This window comes from Monodelphis domestica, chromosome 4 (assembly GCF_027887165.1).
Source record: "Monodelphis domestica isolate mMonDom1 chromosome 4, mMonDom1.pri, whole genome shotgun sequence".
NCBI lineage: Eukaryota > Metazoa > Chordata > Mammalia > Didelphimorphia > Didelphidae > Monodelphis > Monodelphis domestica.
In genome coordinates this window covers 27,635,987-27,660,954 of record NC_077230.1, presented here as the reverse complement: position 1 = coordinate 27,660,954, position 24,968 = coordinate 27,635,987, and the positions used below count along the sequence as shown (strand labels likewise).

Sequence of the window (24,968 nt, the reverse complement as noted above, 5' to 3'; positions counted from 1 at the left end):
TCATTATATATATTTATGTCTAGGGTACAAGTCAATTAGTTAATGATTAAGAAAACCAATTAAAAAAAACTCTGATCCTTGGAGATGTATATTAAAACATTCTTTTTACTCTTTTTGGACTCCATATTAAAAATATTAAGATATTTCCAAAAAAATGAGGACATTTTTCTTTAAAAGGTAAAATCTCCAAACTAAATGTGAATAAAAATGTTGTTTTCATTGTCCATATGTATTTATGTACTTATATTTTTATAGAAGGGTTGTTTTAATTACCATAGCAATATGTTCTTATCAAATTGCCTTCCATTAAACATAATTTCATTTGGTCTTTTATTTCTTTCCCCAGATCTAACCCTTTTACTTTGACCCTAAACTATGTATTTTCCTAAAGGAAAACATTGTTATTCTCTTTACCAATCAATAAGCTGCCATATTTTTATTGTGATATATATATATATGCACAATATCATGATGAATCATTGCCATGAGATACAATGAATATAAGACCAATAATGAAGGCAAGAATATTGAATTTCAATATCTACCTCTGACACAAAGCAATAAATGAGCATGACCAAATTTTAGTAAACTCAGTAACTTTCTAAAAAAATTAAATTACAAATAAGCTACAAATAAATTATCTATTATTTGAGGGGCTTCCAGACTGTGAGTCCCCTTAACTGATTAAATTATAAGGCCAACCTCCTTAAAAGGTATCACATTATATTAAAAAAATTCATTACCTTAAAAATCATGATTGCTCTTTATTACAGAGTTGTCTAAATATGTGTATGTGCGTGATTTTCAATTAGTGCTAAATAGATTTCTTGTTACATTTTAGTGCTAAATATTTTCCCCAAGAAAGACAATTGAGATCTTATGCCAAAATTTATACAAATTCCTTAAGTGAAAACTTTTAAATATACTTTGTTAATTTAACTGATCAATGAAGACAATGAAAAAGAAACACACACACACACACACACACATCCCTTAATTCATTTTAAAGAACATTTTTAGGTTCCCCTCAAATACATTTGAAAATACTTGACTATATGGTTTTCCATGAACTCACCTGTATTACTAATGTTGCCTGATGCTTCCTGCTGTACATTTGTGGTTTGAATCCAACACTGATAAGTGTTCCAGCAGTGTGAATTGGAAGAAGTTCACCCATCTGAGGTTTTACAAAAAATTCCCGATCACTGCCTGGCAGGAAGTATGCAGTGAATGACTCTGGGTACCTAGAGAAGTATATAAAAATCATCCCATTAAAGAAGATCATTATCCCATTCCATGTGAAGAAAACTTGATAAATAGAACTGATATCCTGCTGTAAAAAGGCTTACAATTAAACATTAATGATGCTATACAGCTGTGAGCCCTGATACTTGTTATTTTATGGATTGCTTAGAGAATGTTAATGAAAGGAGCTTGAAAATTATAATAATGAAAACATTAAATCCTTTTGGAATTGCACAAAATAACTTAAATTGAAGTTGTAATTGTGTTATATTTCTCATGTAAAATAATGATATATGTTTATCAACTCCAAATATTTTGAACAAATATTCCTTCTTAAATGGTGTCAAATTACAAGTGATATCAACATTGGACATTATAGAATTTTCCATGTATATACCTGTTCCATTCCAAACTTAATAACCGTTCTGAGACACATGGAGAAGTAGGAAAAAAGCCATAGAAGCATCAACAACAACAGGAAATACAGACTACTTGGAACACTTAAATCTGAAGTTCAGTTTCCATGTTAAAAGAATTAGATAAAAATGGTCCATAACACACACAAAAAAAATCTGTTTATTGAGGTTTGATTAAGTGATGAAGAGGCTTAAATCATGGTTAATAAAATAATTTAAGGCTGCAATTGCCGATCTAACTACAAAGAGATAATAATTTAAAGATAGTAGTAGCAAAGTAAACAAAAGAAAGTTGATCTAATTTGCTAATCTGTTTTCTACTTTTATTAATTTCTACTGGTTTTCAAATATGTCAGAAATGTACTATGTTGTGTGAATTATTTTTGGAAAACAATATTTTTTTATTTAAAAAAGGGTTGTTTTTTCTTTATTTGAGAATTGCCTGTTCAACTCTTCTGAGCATTATGTCAGTTGAGGAATGCTTTTTATCCCAAAAAGATTGACTCATTTTTCTATACATTTGAGAAATGAAGCCTTTGTCAGAGATACTTGCTATAAATTCTTTTTGCTAGCTTTTTGTTCTTTTCTTGTACAATTATTTTTAAATTTAACATAGTCAAAGCTTTCTGCTTTATATCTTCTAATGTGTTCTGTGTCTTGTTTGGTCATCAAGTCTCCCTTTATCCACAGATCTGACAGGTAAATTATTTTGTGCCTTATTTGTTTGTGGTATTACCAAATATTTTAAAATCACACATCCATTTTGATGTTATCTTGGTGTGTGAGTGAGTTGTTTCTCTGTATTGTCTTTCTGCCATATGATTTTCCAATTTTCCCAAAAGTTTTTATCAAATAGTTCTTCTACGAAAAGGTTGGATCCCTCAGCTTGTCAAACATTAGATTACCTTTGTCATTTGCTATTCTGTGTTGACTGCCTTATCTATTTAATCAATCAACTACTTTATATATTAGTCAGAACTAGATTGTTTTGATGGGTGCCACTTCAAAATGCAGTTTCAGATTTGAAATGTGTAAGCTACATTCCTTTTCTATTTCATTAATTCCCTTCATATTTTTGGCCTTTTTTTTCAATAAATATTGTATTTTTTTATAAATCAATTACTTTTGATAGTTTTTTGTTGTTGTTGTTATAACACTGGTAAGGAATATTTTTATGTGTTTCTGTTTTTAATCATCACAATGGCAACAAGTATTTGCTTCTATGGCCACTAGGCTGATTGATTTAGACTAATCGACATTGATCAACTGAAACTGCATTGAGTTGCTTTGTCCACTTTAATTAGTTCAATTCTTAGCCAAGTGTTGAATTTCATGTTTCAGATACATTGCATTTCTTGGTTTTGTTGGATTTTACTATATTTAGTGGAGTTTTGATAAAGGATATTACTCCAAAAAATATGATAATATTGTATCTTTTAAAGATCACATCTCATGGGGATAAACTAGAAGCCTTGCCAATAAGTTCAGGAGTGAAACAAAGATGCCCATTATCACCCCTATTATTTAACATTATTCTAGAAACACTAGTAGTAGCAATTAGAGAAGGAAAAGAAATTGAAGTTATTAAAATTGGCAATGAGGAGACTAAGCAATCACTCTTTGTGGATGATATGATGGTCTACTTAAAGAATCCTAGAGAATCAACCAAAAAGCTAGTCAAAATAATCAACAAATTTAGCAAAGTTGCAGGATACAAAATAAAGGCATCAGCATTTCTATATATCTCCAATCCATCTCAGCAGCATGGTCTCTGACAACAGTCTTTGTGCTGAGCTTTGATGGAAGCTAAAATATATTTAATGATGAAAAGGAAGACTACTTCAGGCAACAGGGACACTGTGCAAAACAATAGAAATGTAAGATACAATGATGTGTATAAATAATAGCATGAAGCATTTAAAGAAGAATAATGTGAAATCAAAATGGATAGATATATTAACTATTGATAAAATTCACTTTTTCATTCAAAGCTTAACATTATCTTATCATAAACCCAAAGAAACTGGGCTGGGTTGGAACCAGATTATAAAAAATACTTTATAGACCAATCAGGAAATTTCAAAATTTATCTTATAGGCAGTAGGATAAAGCGTATAAGTCTCTAGTTGGATGTTTTGAACAGAGAAACAAAATGACCTGATTTATCTTTTAGAAATACCAATTTGGCCACTGTGAAGATATGACTAACAGTGGGAAGAGACATGAAACAGAGAGACCAATAAGAAATACATAATCCAAGTCAGAGATAATGAAGATCTGAAATATGGTTGTGGTCTTGTGAAAGAAAAGAAAGGGACAAATAAGGGAAATATTTTAAAAGAAGAAATGACATGACTTATAAACTGTTTGCATATGGAGAATGAAGGAGAGGGTATAATAAAACAATATTCTGCATTTGTATATCTATGACTGAAAATGATAGCTCTGGTTTTCACAGAAATAGGAAATTTATGAAGAGGAATATGTGGTTAGTTGTAAATTGGGTTAGGTAGTGAGCCCTGATTTTGAGGTGATTGAACAAATCAAGATTGTAAGTTAATATGTTAACAAGAGCTCAGGAGATGAGGTTAAAGTTTAATACATTTTATATTGTTTGTATGATTGTATAGGGGCTTATAAGACTACTGGAAGAATGTAGAGGGAATGACTAGTAGAGGACCCAGATAAAAACCCTACAGGACATTCACACAAAGGAGATAAGAATCCATTAAAGTAGACTCTGAAAGGCCATTAGACAGGTGTATACATGGGAACAGAAAAAAGTAACATCACAAACCTTGGGGACATGGAGAACAGAGTATCCATCAGCTGTGATAGGGAGGGGTCAACAGTGTCACATGCTGTATAAAGAACTCTTAGTTTCCTTTTCCTAATTACCACAACTGAGGCAAACTCCATATTTTAGGGGAATACAATGTAAGGGTCATGGGTCATTCTCTAATGTCATTTGCTCAAGACTCCATTGAGCTTCCCAGTAAATAAACATTTAACAATTATTCAGTAAAGAAATCTTAAGAACCCTTTAGGGAAAAAAAAGATGTTAGATAAGGCAATACAGTAAGAACAGTTGATGTAAAACATCTCCTCAAAGCATGATGCAGACTCTTCCACAAGTGTAAGAAACTTTTTTGAAGACCCCATTAATAGGAAGAAGGAATTTATAGCAATCAGAAACTTTGAGAGCTGAGAGAAAAGTCAACACAAACTTAAAGAATATGAAGGGGTGATAGACACATATGCACAGTACTCCAAGGTAGGAAAATGGTGGAAAGCATTTGAGTGACAATGGAAGGGGAATCACAAGTCATACTGCTGTAGGATATTTTATAGATCAGTTGGAAGAAGAAGGAATTGGAAAAGGAATTTACAAAATACAAACCACACATGGAGATTTGTGATAATGGAGGAATTTAATTCTCTAGATATCTTCTGGAGCTCTACTTACTAGAAACAGAGGAGCTGAGAGATCCATAACTCCCTTTAATGATGTCTTTCAGAAGAAAGTGTAAAGGCCAAGCACTATAAAAGGCCTGGCCAACAAAGAGTAATTGTCTCCAAAATTATAAATATTAGAAAGCTAGTTGAATGATTATTCTTTCAAAGAGTTCATGGTAGAAGAGCCCTTCTCAGATATGCATCCTTGATTTGGGGGAGCATTTATTTTAATATCTTTAGAGAAAAGAGGGTAATGTTCAAATGATCAATATTCCTTATGGAAAGATGAAACTACTTCTGTCAGTAAGGAGGTTTTAATCTCCTGGAATCACATAACATGAACATTATAACCACAATACAAGAGACATAGAGAAAAAAGAAACTATACCATTCATAATTTCATTCGATTTCACATTAGCTTTTTTTATTTCCTAAATTATACTGCTAACTTGTTGAACTATTCAGTGAGTAAATTAAAACCCTCAGATCTTTTTTGTCATTAAATTTCAGAACTGCTGTCTAACCTTGTTTCTTCCAGCTTCATTTGCAAAGTTGATTTTTTTTGTACTCAAGAATAAGTCTACATTTATCTCTACTGAATTTCATCTCATTAGATTCAACCTAATGATCTAACAGGCAACATCTTTTGTCTTTTTTTTTATTCTGATCTGCTTGTTAATTCTTAACAGCTTTATGTCATATGCAAGTTTGATCATGCCATCTGTTCTTAAAATGGTAAATGGCAAAGTGACACACATTGGCCCCTTGGGTAATTTAATGAAGTCCTCCAGAAAAAAAAAAATATCATTGAACTCTTAAATACTCTGAGTTTGGCAATCTAATTATTCTTGGATTATTATTATTTTTTTTTACTTTTAACTCAATTTTCATTGATTTTTCATATTATTTCTTTAAAAATAATTTTCTCCTAATTTCCCCACACACCCATTGAGAAGGTAATCAATGTTATCAATCACATACATGAAATCATGGAAAATGTATTTCCATATTAGTCATATAGCAAAAATACCCAAACAAACAAGTAAAATAAAGTGATTTTTTTTCCATTTCCACTCAGAGTTCATTAGTTCTTTCAAGGTGAACAGAATGGGATAATGTTATTAGGTACATATTATTGAAGTAGTCACATAGGATATTGGAGTAGTCCTGTAGATACATTCAGTAAGACTACACAAAATCAGCTTAGATCCCAATAGACTTATCAAATTAGAAGGTATTTGTTCAATTCACATCTGCAGAACATTAAATATAAAGGGATAATGGCATGATGACAACTTGTTTGAAACCATATCTAAAATAATCTACCTTCCTGAGTTATTATGAGGACATAATCAGATATTTGTAAAGGTCTTTGCAAACCTGAAAGTGCTATATGAATTTTAACTACTACTATCATCATAATTGTTGATAATAATAATGTGTATTGTCATGAGACGTATTGAACTTTGGAAGAAGATTTTGGTTAGATTGCCATAAGGGGATAATACTCACCTATAAAGGAAGGAAGTAAAGAACTTGAATAACAGAGGAAAAGGGATAGAATATGGGAATATTAGAGGATAATGGTAGATATGGTTGTGTGAGTGACAAGTCTTACAAGTGGTTATCAAAGGAAGAAAGCAATCTGACCTATTTTCAAATTCTGTTGAGTTGATTATAAATCTTTTGAGATAAGATTATAGTCCTTCTGAGGACAGTTGCTATCACTTTACAGACAAGTCCAGGCAGTTTCCAAATCACAGCAGGCCTCCCTACCCATATTATCCTTACCTCCTGCCTTCTGAACACTTGGATTTCAGCACTGGAACCACAAATGATTCTGATAGGTAATCTTTTTTCTCATCTGGATGGAGCTCTACCTCAATAGCATTTCTCAACCTATTCCAAACCTTGACATCTCCATGACACTCCATTCTACCTCATTTGTTAGAATATTAATCCTTTGAATGAGATAAATATAGTTTGCCAATATTTGTAGCCCCAACATTTAACTCAATGTCTGTTACATCTCTCAATAAATTCTTTGTATAATTTTATCAAGCTAGCTAGTTATCTAGTGTGGTTTTTAAAAAAAAAATATTGTGGCCAAAGGAACTTCATTTCACAGCATTTTTTATTCTTCCTGGTTTTTTGTTTGTTTGTTTGTTTGTTTTGCATCCCTGTGCTGTGATCCCTGCATGGGTTTGTTTATAAATTTTGCTGAAACCCATGCTGTGGGGATTTTGGGGCTCAGGCATGGCAGGTGTGGGTCTCTGGCTCTGTGCTTTGCTCAGTTGACTGAAGGAACCCCTTTCTCTCTCACTTTGTTGTTATTAAATCCTATAAATTTAAATACTTGGAGTATTCATTAATTTTTACTCTCACACTAGCTATCTATCTTCTACCTATCTATTGTGTTTCAATTATCATTTCTTCTTTAGTCAATACTCCCAAGCACTTCTCCTATTCAATATTATTAATTTGAGACCATTCATAATAAGCTTCCTATTCTCTCTGTTCTCTCACAGAAGGATGATATCATCCCTCACAATTTGTCTCATTTATTACAGACTTTAATAAAGAGGTGACCTTTCTTGCTGAGGTCAACAGCTCTTGGTTTTTGTGACATTTCTCTCTCCTCATTTTCCTCTTACCTGACTCCACCTTCACTGTCTCTTTGATATATATGTATGCATATATATGCATATATACACACATTATACATGTGTATGTGCATCTAGGTACACATATAGTCACATATATGTACATTCAATGAATATATGGAATATATATGCATATATATATATATATATGTACAGATAGATATTAGTTTCTCACCAGCTTGATTTGACTCCATCATCATCATTACCTTCCCCCAGACCCCAGGAAATGTTCAATACCATGAACCTTTTTTTTGAAATTTTGCATCAGTTTGGCTACTCATACCTGATCAGTATTCTCAATGGCTAGCTTTAGGTATTTTCTCTCTGTGTTCTTATAACCCAAAATATTGTCCTTTTCATTTATACATCCTGATTTATTTCAAAGGCCAGTTCAAAATTTTACCCTTCTATAGGAGGCTTTTTTGAATTCATCTTAATTTCTATTCCTTCCCTCAGTTAATTATTCCCAAATTATCTGTATGTAGTTCTTCTTACAATTAGCCCATTACCTCTCCCATTATATTACAAAATCCTTGAGGGCAAAGATCATGCTTTTCCCTCTCTTTATCCTCAGTGCTAACTGCTTATTGAGTTATGACTGACTGACATATAATAACCAAATATGGGTATTTCTAGGCTCTGTCCTGGGACATCTTATATGCTCTCTCTATAATCTAACTTCATCAGCATCCATAGCTTTAAGCAATTTTTTCAGATGACTTCAAGATGTATATATTTATTCCCAATCTCTCTTGAGTTCTAGTCATATAATTTCCTATTGGATTTTTAATACTAGATATATTCCTTTAAAGCATCTAAAAATCAACATGTCCTAAATATGACTCATTATCTCCTCCTAAGTTCAATCCACCTCTTTTCTGAACTTCTATATTATGTGGTTATAACAATTCTTCCATTATTTGTCATCCTCAACCCTCACTCTTCAAGCAATCATCAAATCTTATCATTTCTAGCTCCACATAGCTATCACATATATCCATTCAGGCTTTCATCACTTCATTCATGACCACTAAACATCGAATTGGTTTACTCCCTCAAGTCTTTTTCACTATAAAGTATCACAAAAATGTTTTTCCTAAAGTGAGTACCTGGCAATGTAATTTCTTTATTGAGTAAACTCTAGTGATTTCTTATTGCCTCTAGAATTAAATACAAACTCCTGTTTTAAGAATTTAGTGTTCTCCACAACTTGATTTTTGTCCTCCTGTTTTAGTCTTTTTAATCATTGTTACAAAGACTTCCTGCAGAGCAATGGCTAGAGAGCCAGGGCTTGAGAAAGGAAAATGAGTTCAAATCTATCCTCAAATCTTGAGAGCTCTGTGATTCTGGGTAATTTGCTGATTCCTCAATGTAAAATGAAAATAATCACATCTACATTGCTGTGTATCAAATGAGATTATAATTATTTAAAAGAGCTTAACACAGTGCCAGAAACATAGTAGATACTATTTAAATGCATTTTTTTCTTTTCTTTGCCTGATCTCCACATACTAAATTGCTCAGCCATTTAGGTTTATTTCTTGTTCTCATGCAGAATCCCCCAAAACTCATTTATATGTCAACTTCCAGATTTCCCAGGACAATGAGAAAAAAAAAGGTGCAAGGAGCCAGAAGAAAATGATTCAAATTTCATGGAGCCAGAGTTCTGAAGACTTACAATTTAGCAGCTTATACAAAAAAAAAGATTGAAGAGCTTGGAATATTCAAGATAGCAAAAGAACTAAGATTAAAACTAAGAATCATCTACCAGCAAAAAAAAAAGCATAATTGTTCTGGGGGAAAATTTATATATAACAAAATAGAAGATTTTTAACTTTTCTAATAAAATGTTCAGAGGTGAATATAAAATTTATTTTCAAATACAAGATTCAAGACAACACATTGAGATTCAAAACCATTAAAATTTACATTCTAACATGGGTAAATTATATTTGCAACTCAAGAACTGAATGATTATTATACCACTTATGAGGAGTTGTAATGGGGGAAATTTTACATAAACAGAGGGCATGGGTATGAGTTGACTATGATGAAATTATATCTAAAATTAAATTAAGGCAAAAGAAAGAGGGATATGCTGGCAGAAGGGGGGAGGAAGAATTAGAATGATATAGGTTATCTCATAAAAGAGGTGAAAAATAATGTTAGGGTTTTATAGACAACTCAAACCTTATTCTCATAAGAATCAGCTCAAAAAGGGAATACCATACATACTTAGGCATATAAATCTATCTTACCTTTGTAATAATTTGTTAATTAGCTAACTAATTAGAGATTCTGAATAACTAGGAATAAGTAATAGAGATGGATAGAGAGTTGTGAGTGGTTCACAAATCCTTTAATTCAGATAGTGGAATCCTCAAGAGATCATAGGAAAGAATTCCCAGATTTCCTTAGGAGAGGCAGTTAGAAATTACTGGGCACTCTTTGGGTTGGTTGCTCAGAGAGTGGATGGTTGACTTTTCCTATGGAAATATTGGAAGATTTAGTGACAGTTGATTTGGGAAAATACCTGGAGATTTGGAGGAAGATTGAAAGTAAATCATCTGTGAGAGAAACTGACTTGGCTGTTTCCTGTGAGAAGTCAGAGGAGCAGCAGGAGTCAGCAGGGGACACCAGAGAGCAGATTTTTGAACTTGTCAGAAGCTGAATTCTTAACAGTTGAAGAGACAGGAGTCACTCAGTATCTTGAAGATAACATATAAGGAAAGGAGTTTAATTATAAACTTATATATTAGTTTTAGGATAGCTATATAGTCAGTTTGGGGAATTAGATAGTTAAGTATAGTGTTAAGGAGGATCAACCTTGGTGATTACAAAGACTTCCCTTGAGGGAAAGATTTTGGGGTTTGGGGGATTTAGTTTAGAAACCTTTAGCTAAAAAGTTATATCATTTATTTTAGAGTGGAGAAATATAGAGTTTAGAAAGAGTTTGGTTTATAGACAATTTTTCCCTTCAGAATCACAGGGGGAGCTGAAGAGCAGTCTTCTGTCAACTGTCAGTGGTCTTGTCACAGTGAGACAGAGGGGCTGCATTCAGTGAAAGAAATCAAAAGAAAATATGATATTCAATAACAACAACATGAGTTGAGGAAATATGACCCAACCTTTTTCAAAAAAGATACCATGATATATTAAGGAAATACAACTCCCAAAATCCATATTGGACATAGTCTCTATTACTTTACTGGATATTTTGAGATTTACACTACTAGATGGCTGTTTGATGTTCTAAGGTACTATTCTTAAGAAATTAATCCATCATATCTTACAACAAGTCAAGATAAGAAAGAGAAAACAACTAAATGAAAAAGAAAGAGACATGAAAATTGAATACTTGGAAAGCATTATACTTAAGCAAGAAAAGATTATTGATCAAATACTAAAGGATACTAATCCATAACAAGAGACCATAGAATTTGCAAGGTCCCAGGACTCACCCCTCAGCAAAAATGTATTAATGTCAGGTATCCTAAAGTAGTCACCCAAGCTGATATAGATAGCTTTAAGAAGGGTACTCCATTGTTTGAGTAGGAACTTTTGGCAATGATAAAAAAATCGAGAAAATAATTTAGCAATTCAACTCTGATTATTTGGATTTCGAAATTTTGTTAGATGAGCTTTTGACAAAGAGAGAGAAAGGACAAATTTTTTACAGAAATGGCTGAATGGCCTCTTATGAATTCTAAATGGGAAATTAATTAGGAAGCAGGATATGAACAACTGGTAAAAGCAAGGCAGGCTGTGATTAAAACAATGAGGGAGTGCTCAACAGGTCAGGGACCTGGACTAAATTTGAGCAGGTGAGAAAAAAAAGTGGGGAAACACCCTCCACTTATTTAGATTATCTGATAGACTTAGGTGAAAGATTCCTAGGAGTGGAAATTTCTAGGGAAGATGTTTGAAGCAGTTAAGGGGACAGTTCACTAAAAATTCCTGCACAGTGGTAAGGAATTATTTTCAACAACAATGTCTAGATTGGCATGAAATGGGGTTAGATAAATTAAGAAGGCTAGCTAAGAAGGCTATATCCTACATTTATAATGCTGATAAAGACAAACATGATGAGGCAAATAATGAGTTAGTTGAAGAACAGAGGCAAGAGATAGGATACCTGAAGTTAAAACTTAATAAAGCAGAAAAACAGGAAAATATTGTAGCTCCAATGAGGGAAAATAGACTACCAAGGCAGGTCAATAATCCACAAAGGTGTTTCCATGACCTTGTAGGGGAAAAGTGAACATAATAAAGGGGAACAGATAGAAGGAAGGTTGGATTGGGGAAGTGTAATAGAAGGATTGTAATAGAATAATTTGAGAGGAGAACTGAGGGAATAGAAGGAGAGAGGGAACTAGGGAGAAAGAAGATTCTTCTACCCCTCTCTTTTTCTGGGAGAGAGGTAGCCAAGTCTTATCCCCCTGACAAGGGAATATGTCTCCTCAGAGAATAGTTCTGGGAGATGGAGGACACCCACTGTTGCTTCCCTTCAGAAACCTGGGGTCACCCCACTATCAAGGAGAGATGTTCCTTGGGTTAGGCAGTTTGGATTCCTGGGATCCTGAGCTAACCTTCCCCTTTTGGGGTGAGATGTGATTCTCTCCAAATATCCTGTCCACTTTCCTAGAGTCAGAAACCAACCAGACCTAATTCTAAAGTACTAAACAATTTCTTTGGTTTCACCCAAGGAAGGAGAGGTAGGAGTGTCAGGCAAGGAAAGTGGGGAGTAGGAAACCTTAACACTGGTCCCTGGCAGGCTGCCCCGCCCCAGGTTTTCAGGATTAAAGGCTGAGTACTTTGAACCCTCCTCTGGCCAGCTGCTGGCTGATCCCTATTCCTCAGATAACTAGCTTTTAATTCAGGGAGAGAGAGAAATCTCAGGGAGAGATAGAAATCTCAGGGAAAGATCTGGATGGCAATAGTCAAATCCAAAATCCCATTGAGAATTCTGATAGCTGTTCTTGAAGAGTCTTGGTGGAGGTGTTTTGGGTCCCAGGAGGAAAAACAGGTCCTAAACCAAAGGGCTCTTTCTCAGCTTCCAGGAAAACCTCCTTTCCTCCTGCACCTCCCAGGCAGGAAGGCAGTTGGAGCTTCTCTCCCTCTGCCCCTACTCCGCTGCTCTTCAGCTGATCTCTCTTTCAGCTTGACTTCACATTGCAATCCCCTGGATCTCTCTTTCTTACATTACAGAAGGACATGATCAGAAGAAAAACAATTTTGAGGAAGAATAGGGTGAAAGGAGGGAAAACAATAAATGGGATGAAAATAGGATGGAGAGAAATACATAGTGTTTAGAACTGTAAAAAATAATTTATAGTAAATGTTCCTGCTAAAGGCCTCATTTCTCAAATATATAGAGAAATAATTCAAATGTATAAGAAAACAAGTTATTCTCTACTTCACAAATGGTTAAAGGAGATGAACAGGCAATTTTTCGATTAAGGAATCAAAGCTATCTATAGTCATATAAAATGCTCTAACCCATTATTGATTAGAAAAATGCAAGTTTAAACAATGATGAAATGCCTCCTCATAGTGATCAGTTCTGCTAATATGAAAAAAAGAAAAATGATAAATGTAGGAGAGGATCATGAAAAATTAGAACACTAAAGTGGTATTGGTTGAATTATAACCTGATTAAAACATTCTAAAGAGTAATTTGGAACTATGTACAAAGGGTTTTAAAATGATGCATATTCTTTGATATAGCAGTAATACAAAGGTCTGTATCTCAAAGAGATTCTTTAAAAAGTAAAAGTACCTTTGTATGTGTGTGTGTGTGTGTGTGTGTGAATTAAATCCTTATATGATGATAAAAATTGGAAATTGAGGGGATGCCATCATTTGCGGAATGGTTGAATAAGTGGAATAATGTGATTGTAATGAAGACTATTTTGCTAAAAGAAATTATAATCATGATGCTTTTTTGGGAAAGCCACAGTTTTTCCTGATACAAGTGGAAGTCAACAGAATGAAGAGATCAGTGTATAGAATAATAGGAATATAGTATGATGATGTTCATGATTTAGCTATTCATAGTAATAAAATGATCTAGCACAATTCCAAAAGACTTATTATAAAAAAAGAAATTAATCCCAAGAAAAAAAATTGTGGAATTTAAATTGAGATTGAAGCATATATTTTATATTTTATTTTCCTTTTTGTTGTCCTATGTTTTCTTTTATAGCATGACTAATATATAAATATGTTTTACATGACTGCATATGTATAACCTATATTAAACTATATGCCTTCTGAAATTAAAGGTGAGGGAAGAGAAAGGAGAGAATTAAGAAATTATAAATATATACATGTGTGTATATATATATATGTTTTATTAGAAAAATAAAAAAATAAAATATTAATAATAAAGTATGATTGAGATTTCCAGTGGAGTAGCAAAGATGTGGAGTAAAGCAGATAAGTTCAGAGTCACCATGAGAATTCTCTCACACAAATATTATAATAATGACACAAAATGAATATGGGGTAAATTATATAACAAAAAGAAGCATGAAAAATAATTATGGAGAAGGATGGATGAGGGTGGTGACAGGCAATACTTAAACTTTACTCTCATATCTGGTTCAGAGAGGGACAAACAAACATATTCATTGGGATATAGAATTTAATTTTATCCTACAGAGAAGTAGAAGGGGAATAAGATGAGGAAAGGAGAAGGTAATTGGATAGAGGAGGAAGTGAAGGAGTGATAAAAAGGAAAACAATGGTGAGGAGGAATTGAGTAAAAGGGATTAGAGCAGGATCAAAGGGGAAAATAAGATAGAGAGCAATATACAATAACTCTGCATGTGAATAGGATGAACTCACCCATAAAACAGAAGCAGATAGCAGAGTGGATTAAAAAATAAAATCCTACTATATGTTGTTTACAAGAAATTTATTTGGGGCACAGTGACACAAAGAGATTAAAGATAAAAGGCTAGAGTAGAATTTATTATGCAACATCTAAAGTAAAAAATGCAGGAGTGGCAATCATGATAACTGACAAGGCTAAAGTAAAACTTGATGTGATTAAAAGAGATAAGAAAGGAAATTACATCTTGCTAAAAGGTACTCTAAACAATGAAGGAATACTAAAAATTATTCACCAAATGGTATAGCACCCAGATTTCTAAAGGACAAACTAAAGGAGATTAAATAAGAACTAGATTGTAAAACCATATTAGTTTGGGTCCTCAACCTTCCCCTATCAGAACTACACAAATTGAACCAAAAAATAAGTAAGAAAGAATTAAAGGAAATGAATGAAATGTTAGAAAGATCAGAGCTAATACATATCCAGAGAAAATTGAACAGGAATAAAAAAGAAAATATCTTTTTTTCCTTGGCATATGGTACATATACAAAGATCAACAATATATTAGGGCATGAAAACATTGGAAACAAATGCAGAAAAGCAGAAATAATAAATGCAATTTTTTTCAGATAACAATATAATGAAAACTATAATTAGTAAGCGTTCATTGAGAGGCAAACAAAATCAATTGGAAACTAAATAATCTAATTCTTCAAAATGGATGGGTCAAAAAACAAATAATAGAAACAATTACTGATTTCATTGAAGAGAATGACAATGAGGAGACAACATATTGAACTCAGTGCCTATATCAGCAAAATAGAAAAGGAGATAAAAAAATTGGGATTCCAACTTTAAAATATTAGAAAAAATAAATTAATTATCTCCTTATAAAAACAAAATTGGAAATCCTAAATATTAAAGGAAAAATTAATGAAAGTAAAAATAAAATAACTATTGAACTAATAAAGATGACTAGGAGCTGGTACTTTGAAAAAAACTAGTAAAATAAAGTACTAATAAAAAAGAAAAAAGAGAATCAAATCAATAGTATCAAAAATGAAAAGGGTGATCTCAGCTCTAATGAAGAGGAAATTAAGACAATTATTTCTTTAAGAGCATCTATGCCCAATTATATGGCAAGACATATGACAATCTAGGTGAAATGGGAAAATATTAAAAAATATATAAAATGTCTAGAATAAAAAAAGCAGAAATAAATACTTAAATAATGCCATCTCAGGAAAAGAGATTGAAGAAGACATCAAGGAACTTGCTAAGAAAATAATCAGAGGGCCAGAGGGATTCACAAGTGAATTGTATAAAACATTTAAAGAACAACTAATCTCAATACTTAACAAACTATTTGACAAAATAAGCAAAGAAGTCTTTTCAAATTATTTTTATGACACAAATATGGTAGTGATTACCAAGCCAGGAAGATGAAAAACAGAAGTAGAAAATTACTAGACCAATCTCCTTAATGAACACAGATGCAAAAATATTTTCCCCATTTAAATAAGTTTATTTAGACAATTTAGAATATTATTTTATGGTTACAATAATCACATTAGTTTCCTCCCTCCCCTCCACCCATTCTTCCCTCCACTAATGTACAATTTCATTGATCAATCCTTGATCAGGAGCTATTTCCATGTTGTTGTTTACACTAGGATGTTCATTTAGAATCTACATCCCTTTGTAATAAAAAAAAAAAAAACAGCCATAGCAATTGGAGAAGAAAAAGAAATTGAATGGTGCAATGAGGAGATGATATGATTGTCTACTTAAAGGGTCCTAAAATAATAACTAAAATCTAGTAGGAATAATTAGTTATTTTAGCAAAGTTTCATGATACAAAATAAACCCACATAAATTATCATCAATTCTATATATTTCAAACAAAACTCAGCAGAAAGATTTAGAAAGAGAAACTCCATTTAAAATCACTGTAGAGGGATATGATTTGGGATAATATCCCTAAATGAACATCCTAGTGCAAACATCAACAGCCTGGAAATAGGTTCTGATAAAGGACACATGTAATACCCAGTGGAATTGCTCATTGGTTATGGGAAGGTGTGACAAGGAATTCACTTTAAAAGACTGATATATATTAATTTAAGGTCGCCAAGGAATTCAGCTATGTAATTCCTAAATGAAAACTCAAGTCAGCTGTCAGCCTTTTATGGAGTTTAATTACAACAGGAGGAAGAAAGGAATTAGAGATAGAGAGAGAGAAAAGGGAGAGAAGGGAATAGGGCTTAAATACTCCTTCTGTTTAGGCTGGGCCAAAAGGCCCAAGCCCTTAGATAGCTGGGGCAAAGAAAGGAGATCAGTCCCTATTACTCACGTGACCAAAATGGAGAAACAGTCTCAGAGTCCCCACCTTCAGCTTCCTTCAGAGCAAACTTCTCAAAGCACACTCCAACCACTCAGACAAACTCCTCAACCACCACCCTGAGTCTTCGGACCCCTCTCTCTTTAAGGAAACCATCCAAGTTCTCTCCCCTCAGTTCTCATATCTACCAATCACTGTCCATCAATTTCCCTGTGCCAATGGAGGCTCTAGCTTAACCCAGGACCGCCCAGAGGTCTCTGGCTTTGCACATGTCTGTTGAAGGTCATATTTTCAAATAATTAAATCTTTGATCCTTTGCTACAGCCCTTCCTAAATCCTGTTAACCTGAGTAGGGTAGAGATTGGAATAATTAAATTTTGATCTATGCTGCAGCCCTTACTCAATCCTGTTAGGACCGAATAGGGTGGAAATTGATTCCAAGTATCTCCATTGTATCAATTCTAAAATCAATCATGACTCAAAGAAATTCCTGTTCTATGCTTAAGCATAGGTCAAAGTCCTTTCCATTGTTCAGCAAAAGGTTTCTGTCCTAAAGTAATCTTAAGAAGGGAGGAGGAGGAAACTCTCATGCCAATGGGGTTCACATTCCAATAGCCAAGACCCACTATCAATAGGAAATTTTTCAAGTATGAAATTTCCCAATGGTGAAATTTCCAACATTTATAAGTCTAAGAAATTTTGAGGTTTACAAATGGCAGGGGGAGGGGAGAGAGAAATAGAATAAAATTTTTGTAATTTTACAAAGGAATAATGTTTAAAATTGACCAAATAAAATTTTTAAAAATTGATCTGAATTAAACAAGCTATTGAAAATTAAAATGGGAAATGGACAATGAACAAAAATAATAAAAATCACTGTAGACAACATAAAATACTTGGAAACGTATCTGCAAAGACAAACTTAGGAATTATAATACAACTGCAAAACACTTTTCACACAAATAAAACTAGATCTAAACATTTGGAAAAATATTAATTATTCATGGATAGGATGAGTTTACATAATAAAAATGACAATTCTACCTAAATTAATTTACTTTTTCAGTACCATATCTATTACAGTAATAAATATTTTTATATAATTAGAAAATATTATAACAAAGTTCATCTGGAAGAAGAAAAGATCACAAATATCAAGGGAACTAATGAAAAAATAGAGTGGAAGAATGGAGGTCTAGCAGTATTAGACCTTAAACTGCCTTACAAATCAGTGATCAACAAAACAATATGATACTGGCTAAGAGATAGGTTGGATCAAATGAATAGACTAGGGGTGAATAACATCAGCAAACTTATGTTTGAAAAACCCAAAGATCTCAGATTTTGGAACAAGAACTCACTATTCTCACAAAAAGTTCTGGGACAATTGGAGAACAGTATGGGAGAGATTAGGATTAATTCAACATCCAAAACCCTATACCAAGATAAATTCAAAATGGGTAAGTGACTTAAATATAAAGAGCAAAATCATAAATAAAATAGGTGAACATAGAATAATTTACCTGTTAGATATATGGAAAAGAAAGATTTTAAATCCAAGCAAGTTATAAAATATTACAAGATGTAAAATGAACAATTTTGATTATATTAAAGTAAAAAGGTTTTGTATAACCAAAACCAATGCCATCAAAATTAGAAGGAAAGCAATGAACTGGGATAAAAAATTATGCCAAAATTCTCTGACAAAGGCCTAATTTCACAAATATATAAGGAGCTCAGTGAAATGTAGACAAAATCAAGTTATTCCTCAAATGACAAATGGTAAAAGGATAGGAATAGGCAGTTTTCAGATGAAAAAATCAAAATTATTCATAATCATGACAAAGTGCTCTAAATCTCTCCTGATCAGAGAAATGAAAATCAAAACAACTCTGAGGTACCACCACATATCTAGCAGATTGGCCAATATGACAGTAAAGGGAAATAATAAATGTTGGAGGTGATGTGGCAAAACTGGGACATGAATACACTCCTTATAGAGTGGTGAATTGATCCAACAGTTCTGGAAGGAAATTTGGAATTATCCCTAAAGGGCTTTAAGATAATGTATACCCTTTAATCCAGCAATACCACTACTAGGTTTGTATCCCAGAGGTATAATAATGAAAAATGTTTGTACAGAAATATTCATAGCCACACTCATTATGGTGGCAAAAACTTTTAATTGAGGCAGTGTCCATAAACTGCTTGATTTTCATATGAGCTGGAAAGACCTCCACAAACTCAGGTGGATAAATATTAAATAAGTAGAACTAGGAGAACTCCGTACATGGAAAATGAAACTTTGTGGGAAGATCACATATAATCGACTTTGTTACTAATAGCAATGCAATGATCCAGGGCAATTCTTTTTTTTGTTTGTTTCTTTTGTTTTTTTAGTTTTTTCAAATTTATTATATTATTGGATTCTCATGAGGAGCAATATGTCACAGTGAAGGAAAGTTGGCAGGAAAATTAGTCAGAAAGACATAGTCCAGTCTTTTTTAAAACACTTGAAACATTTAATTTAATTAATTAATTTAGAATATTTTCCCATGGTTACATGATTCATGTTTTTTCCCTCCCCTCTTTTCTTTCCCCTCCCATAGCCAAGGAGCAACTCCACTGGCTTTTACATGTGCTATTGATCAAGACCTATTCCCATATTATTATCTGTATTAGGATGATCTCTTCCATTTTATATGCCCAATCATATTCCCATCAACTGATGTGATGAGTAAGTTGTTTCTCTTCTGTGTTTCTACTTCTACAGTTCTTTCTCTAGATGTGAATAGCAGTCTTTCTCATAAGTTCCTCAGAATTGTCCTGGATCATTGCATTGCTGCTAGTAGAGAAGTCTATTACATTTGATTGTGCCACAGTTTACCCATCTCTGTGTATAAGGTTCTCCTGGTTCTGCTCCTTTCGCTTTGCATCAATTCCTAAAGGTCACATGGAATTCCTCCAGTTCATTATTCCTTTGAGCTAAATACCAACAGATACCTCAATTTGTTCAACCATCCACCAATTGAAGGGCATTCCCTCATTTTCCAATGTTTTGCCACCATAAAAAGCGAGGCTATAAATATTTTTGTACACATATTTTTCCTTATTATCTCATTGAGGTATAAATGCAGCAGTTGTATGGCTGGATCAAAAGGCAGGCAGTCATTTAGCACCCTTTGTGCATAGTTCCAAATTGCCATCCAGAATGGTTGGATCAATTCATAACTCTATCAGCAATGAATTAATGTCCCAATTTTGCCACATCCCCTCCAACATTTATTATTTTTCTTTACTGTCATATTGGCCAATCTGCTAGGTATGTAGTGGCATCTCAGAGTTCTTTTGATTTGCATTTCTCTGATCAGGAGAAATTTAAAGCACTTTGTCATGTGCTTATTGACAGTTTTGATTTCTTTATCTGAAAATTGCCTATTCACGTCCCTTTTCCATTTATCAATTGGGGAATGGCTTGCTTTTTTGTACAATTGATCTAACTCCTTATATATGTGTGTAATTAGACCTTTGTCAGAGTTTTTTGTTATAAAGATTTTTTTCCCAATTTATTACTTCCCTTCTAATTTTGATTGTATTGGGTTTTTTTTTTTACAAAACTTTTTAATTTATTGTAATCAAAATTATTTAACATTTTATAATATTTTCTAACTCTTGCTTGGTCTTAAAGTCTTTCCTTTTCCATGTATCTGACAGGTAAACTATTCTATTTTCACCAAATTTACTTATAATTTCCTTCTTTATATTCAAGACATTCACCCATTCTGAATTTATCTTGCTATAGAGTATAAGATGTTGATATAAACCTAATCTTTCCCATACTGTTTTCCAATTTTCCCAGCAGTTTTTGTCAAAAAGTGTATTTTTGTCCCAAAAGCTGGAATCTTTGGGCTTATCATAGACTGTCTTGCTGAGATCACTTACCCCAAGTCTATTCCGTTGATCCTCCCTGTAAATCTTGAAATTTCTCAGACTTGTGAATGTTAAAAATTTCCACATTGAGGAATCCTCCATTGGAACAAATTCCCTACTGGAAAACATTCCCCATTTTGATGTGAGAACTCGCCAGGATCAGAAATGGGAGGACCTCTACTCCACCTGTACTTAAGACTGCTTTAGGGGAGAAAAATCCTTGCTATGGGAGGACCTCTACTCCACTTGTACTTAATACTGCTTTAGGGGAGAAAACTCCTTGCTAAACAATGAAAGTACTTGGCCCATGCTTATAATAAGGCAAGGAGTTCTTTGAGCCATGCCTGTTTTTTTAGAATTGATACAATGAGATGCTAGGTACCTAAAAGGGTCGGGTAAGTTTTCTCTTAATGAGATTAGTTGACTCAGCTGTGTTTTCACTGGTTCAGACTTACTGAGGAGATTAGTCGACTTAGCAGGAATTCAGATGGGCAGTCCTTTGGAAAACGTCTACAGTGATTGGTAGATGTAAGGACTTAGGGGAGGTGACATAGGAGAAAAAACCCTATATAAGAAAAAGCAGAATCTCTTGGGGAAAAAAATCCTTTTGGAGGATCTCCAATGAGGATCGCTTGGAAAGAATCTCTTGAGAGAGGCTCTGGAGAAGGGAAGCTCTTGGAGTACAATCTCTAAGGAGGTCTCGCTGGAGCTCCTCTGAGGGGACTCTGTCCCTCTGGAGGCTCTGGAGAGGGCCCTTTGGAACAGTCTCTGGCTGGAAGGCTCTTTAAGGAGGACTCTGGCTGGAACTCTCTCTGGTGAAGTCAGCTGAGATGGAGCTGGTCTGGTGTCACTAGAATCCTTGCTTAGACAGACCTTGTGGTGAGTGTTAAAAGACTGACTGATCTCTCTCTCTTAAGACTCAGGTCTAGGCCATGTTGGCTTAAGGCCCTTCATACTTATTTCCTTTTTCTCTCTTTCTCTCTTTTCTTTAATTCCACATTTGTATTAATTTAAATCTCTATAAAACCCAGTTGACTTGAGTATTTGAATAATTGGGAATATTTCCCTGGCGACCACCTTATATTTGATTTAAAAGCCAAGATGCGGTAGTGAAACTTATTTTCTGTGGTCAAATTTACTCACCCTCTCTTATATCTATCACAATTTATAACTTCTACCATTTTAACTCACTACAGTTTACATCACTCTTTTAAATGTTACAGTTTAAGGCCTTCAACCATTTTAAATCTAACATCCCTTCTGTCTCTTAACCAGTACCAAATTGTTTTGATGACTACTGCTTTATAAAAACAATTTAAGATGATCCAGGACAATTCTGAGGAACCTATGAGAAAGAATGCTATCCACATCGAGAAAAAAAAAAACAACAACTGTGAGAGCAGAAACATGGAAGGATAATATTTGATTCATGACTTGTTTGTATGGGTATTGGATGTGGAATTTTGTTTTCTAAAAGATTACTCCAACAAAAATGAATAATATGGAAGTAGATATTCAGTGATAATATATGTTAACCCAGTGGAATTGCTTGTTGGCTTATGGAGTGGGTTGGGGAAAGGGGAGAGAAACATTAATCATGTAACCTTGGGAAAAATACTTAATTTTTAAAAAACAAAGTATAATTGAATCAAGTCTTATATAATGAATATGTTCAAATACAAATACTTTGTGATTACAAAATTCCTTATTATTGGCCCTAATTATAGAACACATATGTGATGACCAAAACAAAAGGAAGCTAAGTATATATACATATGTATATATATATTATATATACATATATATAATATATATATATCTGTTGTTGTTGTTGTTCTTCAATCATGAAGGATAAGATAAAATTTTATTTTATACTTTGGAGTAACTGTAGTTCCAGATATGAACCGTATGTAAAATACCAAAGATAAACAGGCTAGCAGAGATTGGAAGAGTAGCATTGTAAGACTTCTGAATCATGAAAATGAACCATTTTCTAAAATATCAAATATAAGAACATGCTGACAACTTTTGAATCCATATGTAGTCATAGAAACAAATTAATTCTTTTTCTCAATTAAAATCACGTACATTTATATTGCTAAGTCATTTCCCCCTTATATCTAACTCTTTATAATCATTTTTGGAGTTTTTCTTAGCAATGATAGTGAAGCAGTTTGCCATTTCCTTTTCAGCTCATATACATGCATACATATATTTATATTTATACAAACATATATAGAAGGATCTCTATATACATGCATGTATATAGACACACACACATATATATATACCTACATGTATGTGTACACTGATACATATCCATTTAAATGTATATAAAAATGTAAGATAATATGGTAATGGCTGATTTCTAACAATTGAAAAATCTTCTTAAAAGCTCTCTGTTTGAGATTTCACTTAGCCAAACCTTGGAAGGAGTTAGGGTTTTCAATATACAAATATCTAGCAGGATTGCATTGCAGGATTTAGGGTCAGACAGCTTGTCTGATGTCTTTTACAGCACAGAGGCAGTAAAAGAAATAATGTCATGAACTAGGAATGACAGGACCAGTTAAACTCACATATAGAGTGTGCAAGGAGAAGTAATGTTACAACAACCCAGAAAGGTCTGATGGAAACTATTGGAAAGGTCTTTTGGTGTCTACTAGTGGAATTTGAATTTTGTCCTAGAAACAAAGGGAAGCTATTGAAATTCTTGAGCTAATAGGTGTGTATTATATATTATATGGCCCATTCTGTGTTTTTTTTTAAACAAGAAACAATATATTTATCATTCGTCTTGAAAAAAATAAAGTAAAGCTAAACATAGCTAATTAAATAAGAGATCTCTTCACTATTCACAAGGTACAACATGATATAGTGGAAAGAATAATACTATTATAGGATTATTCAGTAATTTAATTAAAAGGTTTTCTTGAGAGTTTTACTCTCTGAATCTCATTCAGAATTTAAGGCTTTTCTATTGATTAGAAATTCTTATAACCAGTGATTGAATTATTTAATCAACCTGTCAAAAGCAATATAAAGTGATGAAATGAAGGGTGAAACTTGTGTTATTTTCAATATAAAAGATTTAGTTACTTTGATTTGATCAAATTAAATGCAAGATGAAATTAAAAGTGATTAAAATTTACAAAGAGATAGTATAATAGCTCAATTACAGGGAATTCATAGTTATGAAATATTTGCTATCTACAAATAAAGAACAAAGATAAACCTATCCATTATAGGTATTTTATGAATTTAGCTCAGTATAAGCTACTTTAAATAGAAAAAGACTACCTCCATATTAGGAAAGCCTTACCAACACCTGCAATTGAAGCTACAGAGTGAATCTGATAGATGAAACAAAATATAATTACAAGGTTTATAGCTTAGCTAAACATTGTAGTTCTCCCAGTACCTTAGGAAAATTCATATCCATTAGGGTATTAATAGATGTTTGCTGAATTTGAATTCATCCAAAGAACTTAGAAAATGGAAATGATATGCAGGGAAGATAGTATGAAGAGAAATGCTAATGGACAATAAATCTGCTCCTCAAGAGAAAATTGTCTTAGTGTAAACAAGTATAATATTAAAATCCACTACCTACTAAACAAGCTAAAATTTATTTTTACATTTACAGTTGTAAAGGGAATACTTGAAACCTGACCAAACTTGGAAACATACTCAAAGCAATCAGGAAAGAACATTTAATCAATTAGTAGAGAAACAGAGCCCTCATTCATGCACAGAATTGTATTCCTTTCAGTTAATTAGCTTAGAAAAAAATGACCTTGTTGATTATAATGAACAATTTAATTTTAAAAGGCTCCAAATTTGGATATGTGATAGTCAGATCTGATATGTGAGAATTGGAATGGATATACCAGGAAAAAATACAGATAATATTTTGCTAAAAAAACTTGAAAATTCCCTGAATGTAGAAAAAAAAAAGTTTACTTACGCTCATATTTCCAAAGAGAAGAAGAAAATACATCTGTTTTTTGGAGTGGGAAGGGACCTCAAAAACCTGATTAGTTGAGCTTCTTTTTTTAAAGATAAGAAAATTCAAAACT

General features: G+C 33.0%; 1 protein-coding gene across 3 annotated transcripts in view; it reads right to left on the bottom strand.

Annotated features, from left to right (window-relative positions):
- Nucleotides 1-24,968, bottom strand: part of CFAP47 (cilia and flagella associated protein 47) — an 886,918-nt gene that overhangs the window by 43,944 nt on the left and 818,006 nt on the right. For all 3 annotated transcript variants that reach the window (XM_016433371.2, XM_007493353.3, XM_056826272.1), the window contains one exon: nucleotides 1,076-1,244. In XM_016433371.2, coding sequence (XP_016288857.2) covers nucleotides 1,076-1,244 — 169 coding nt within the window. The remainder of the gene's footprint in view (nucleotides 1-1,075; nucleotides 1,245-24,968) is intronic.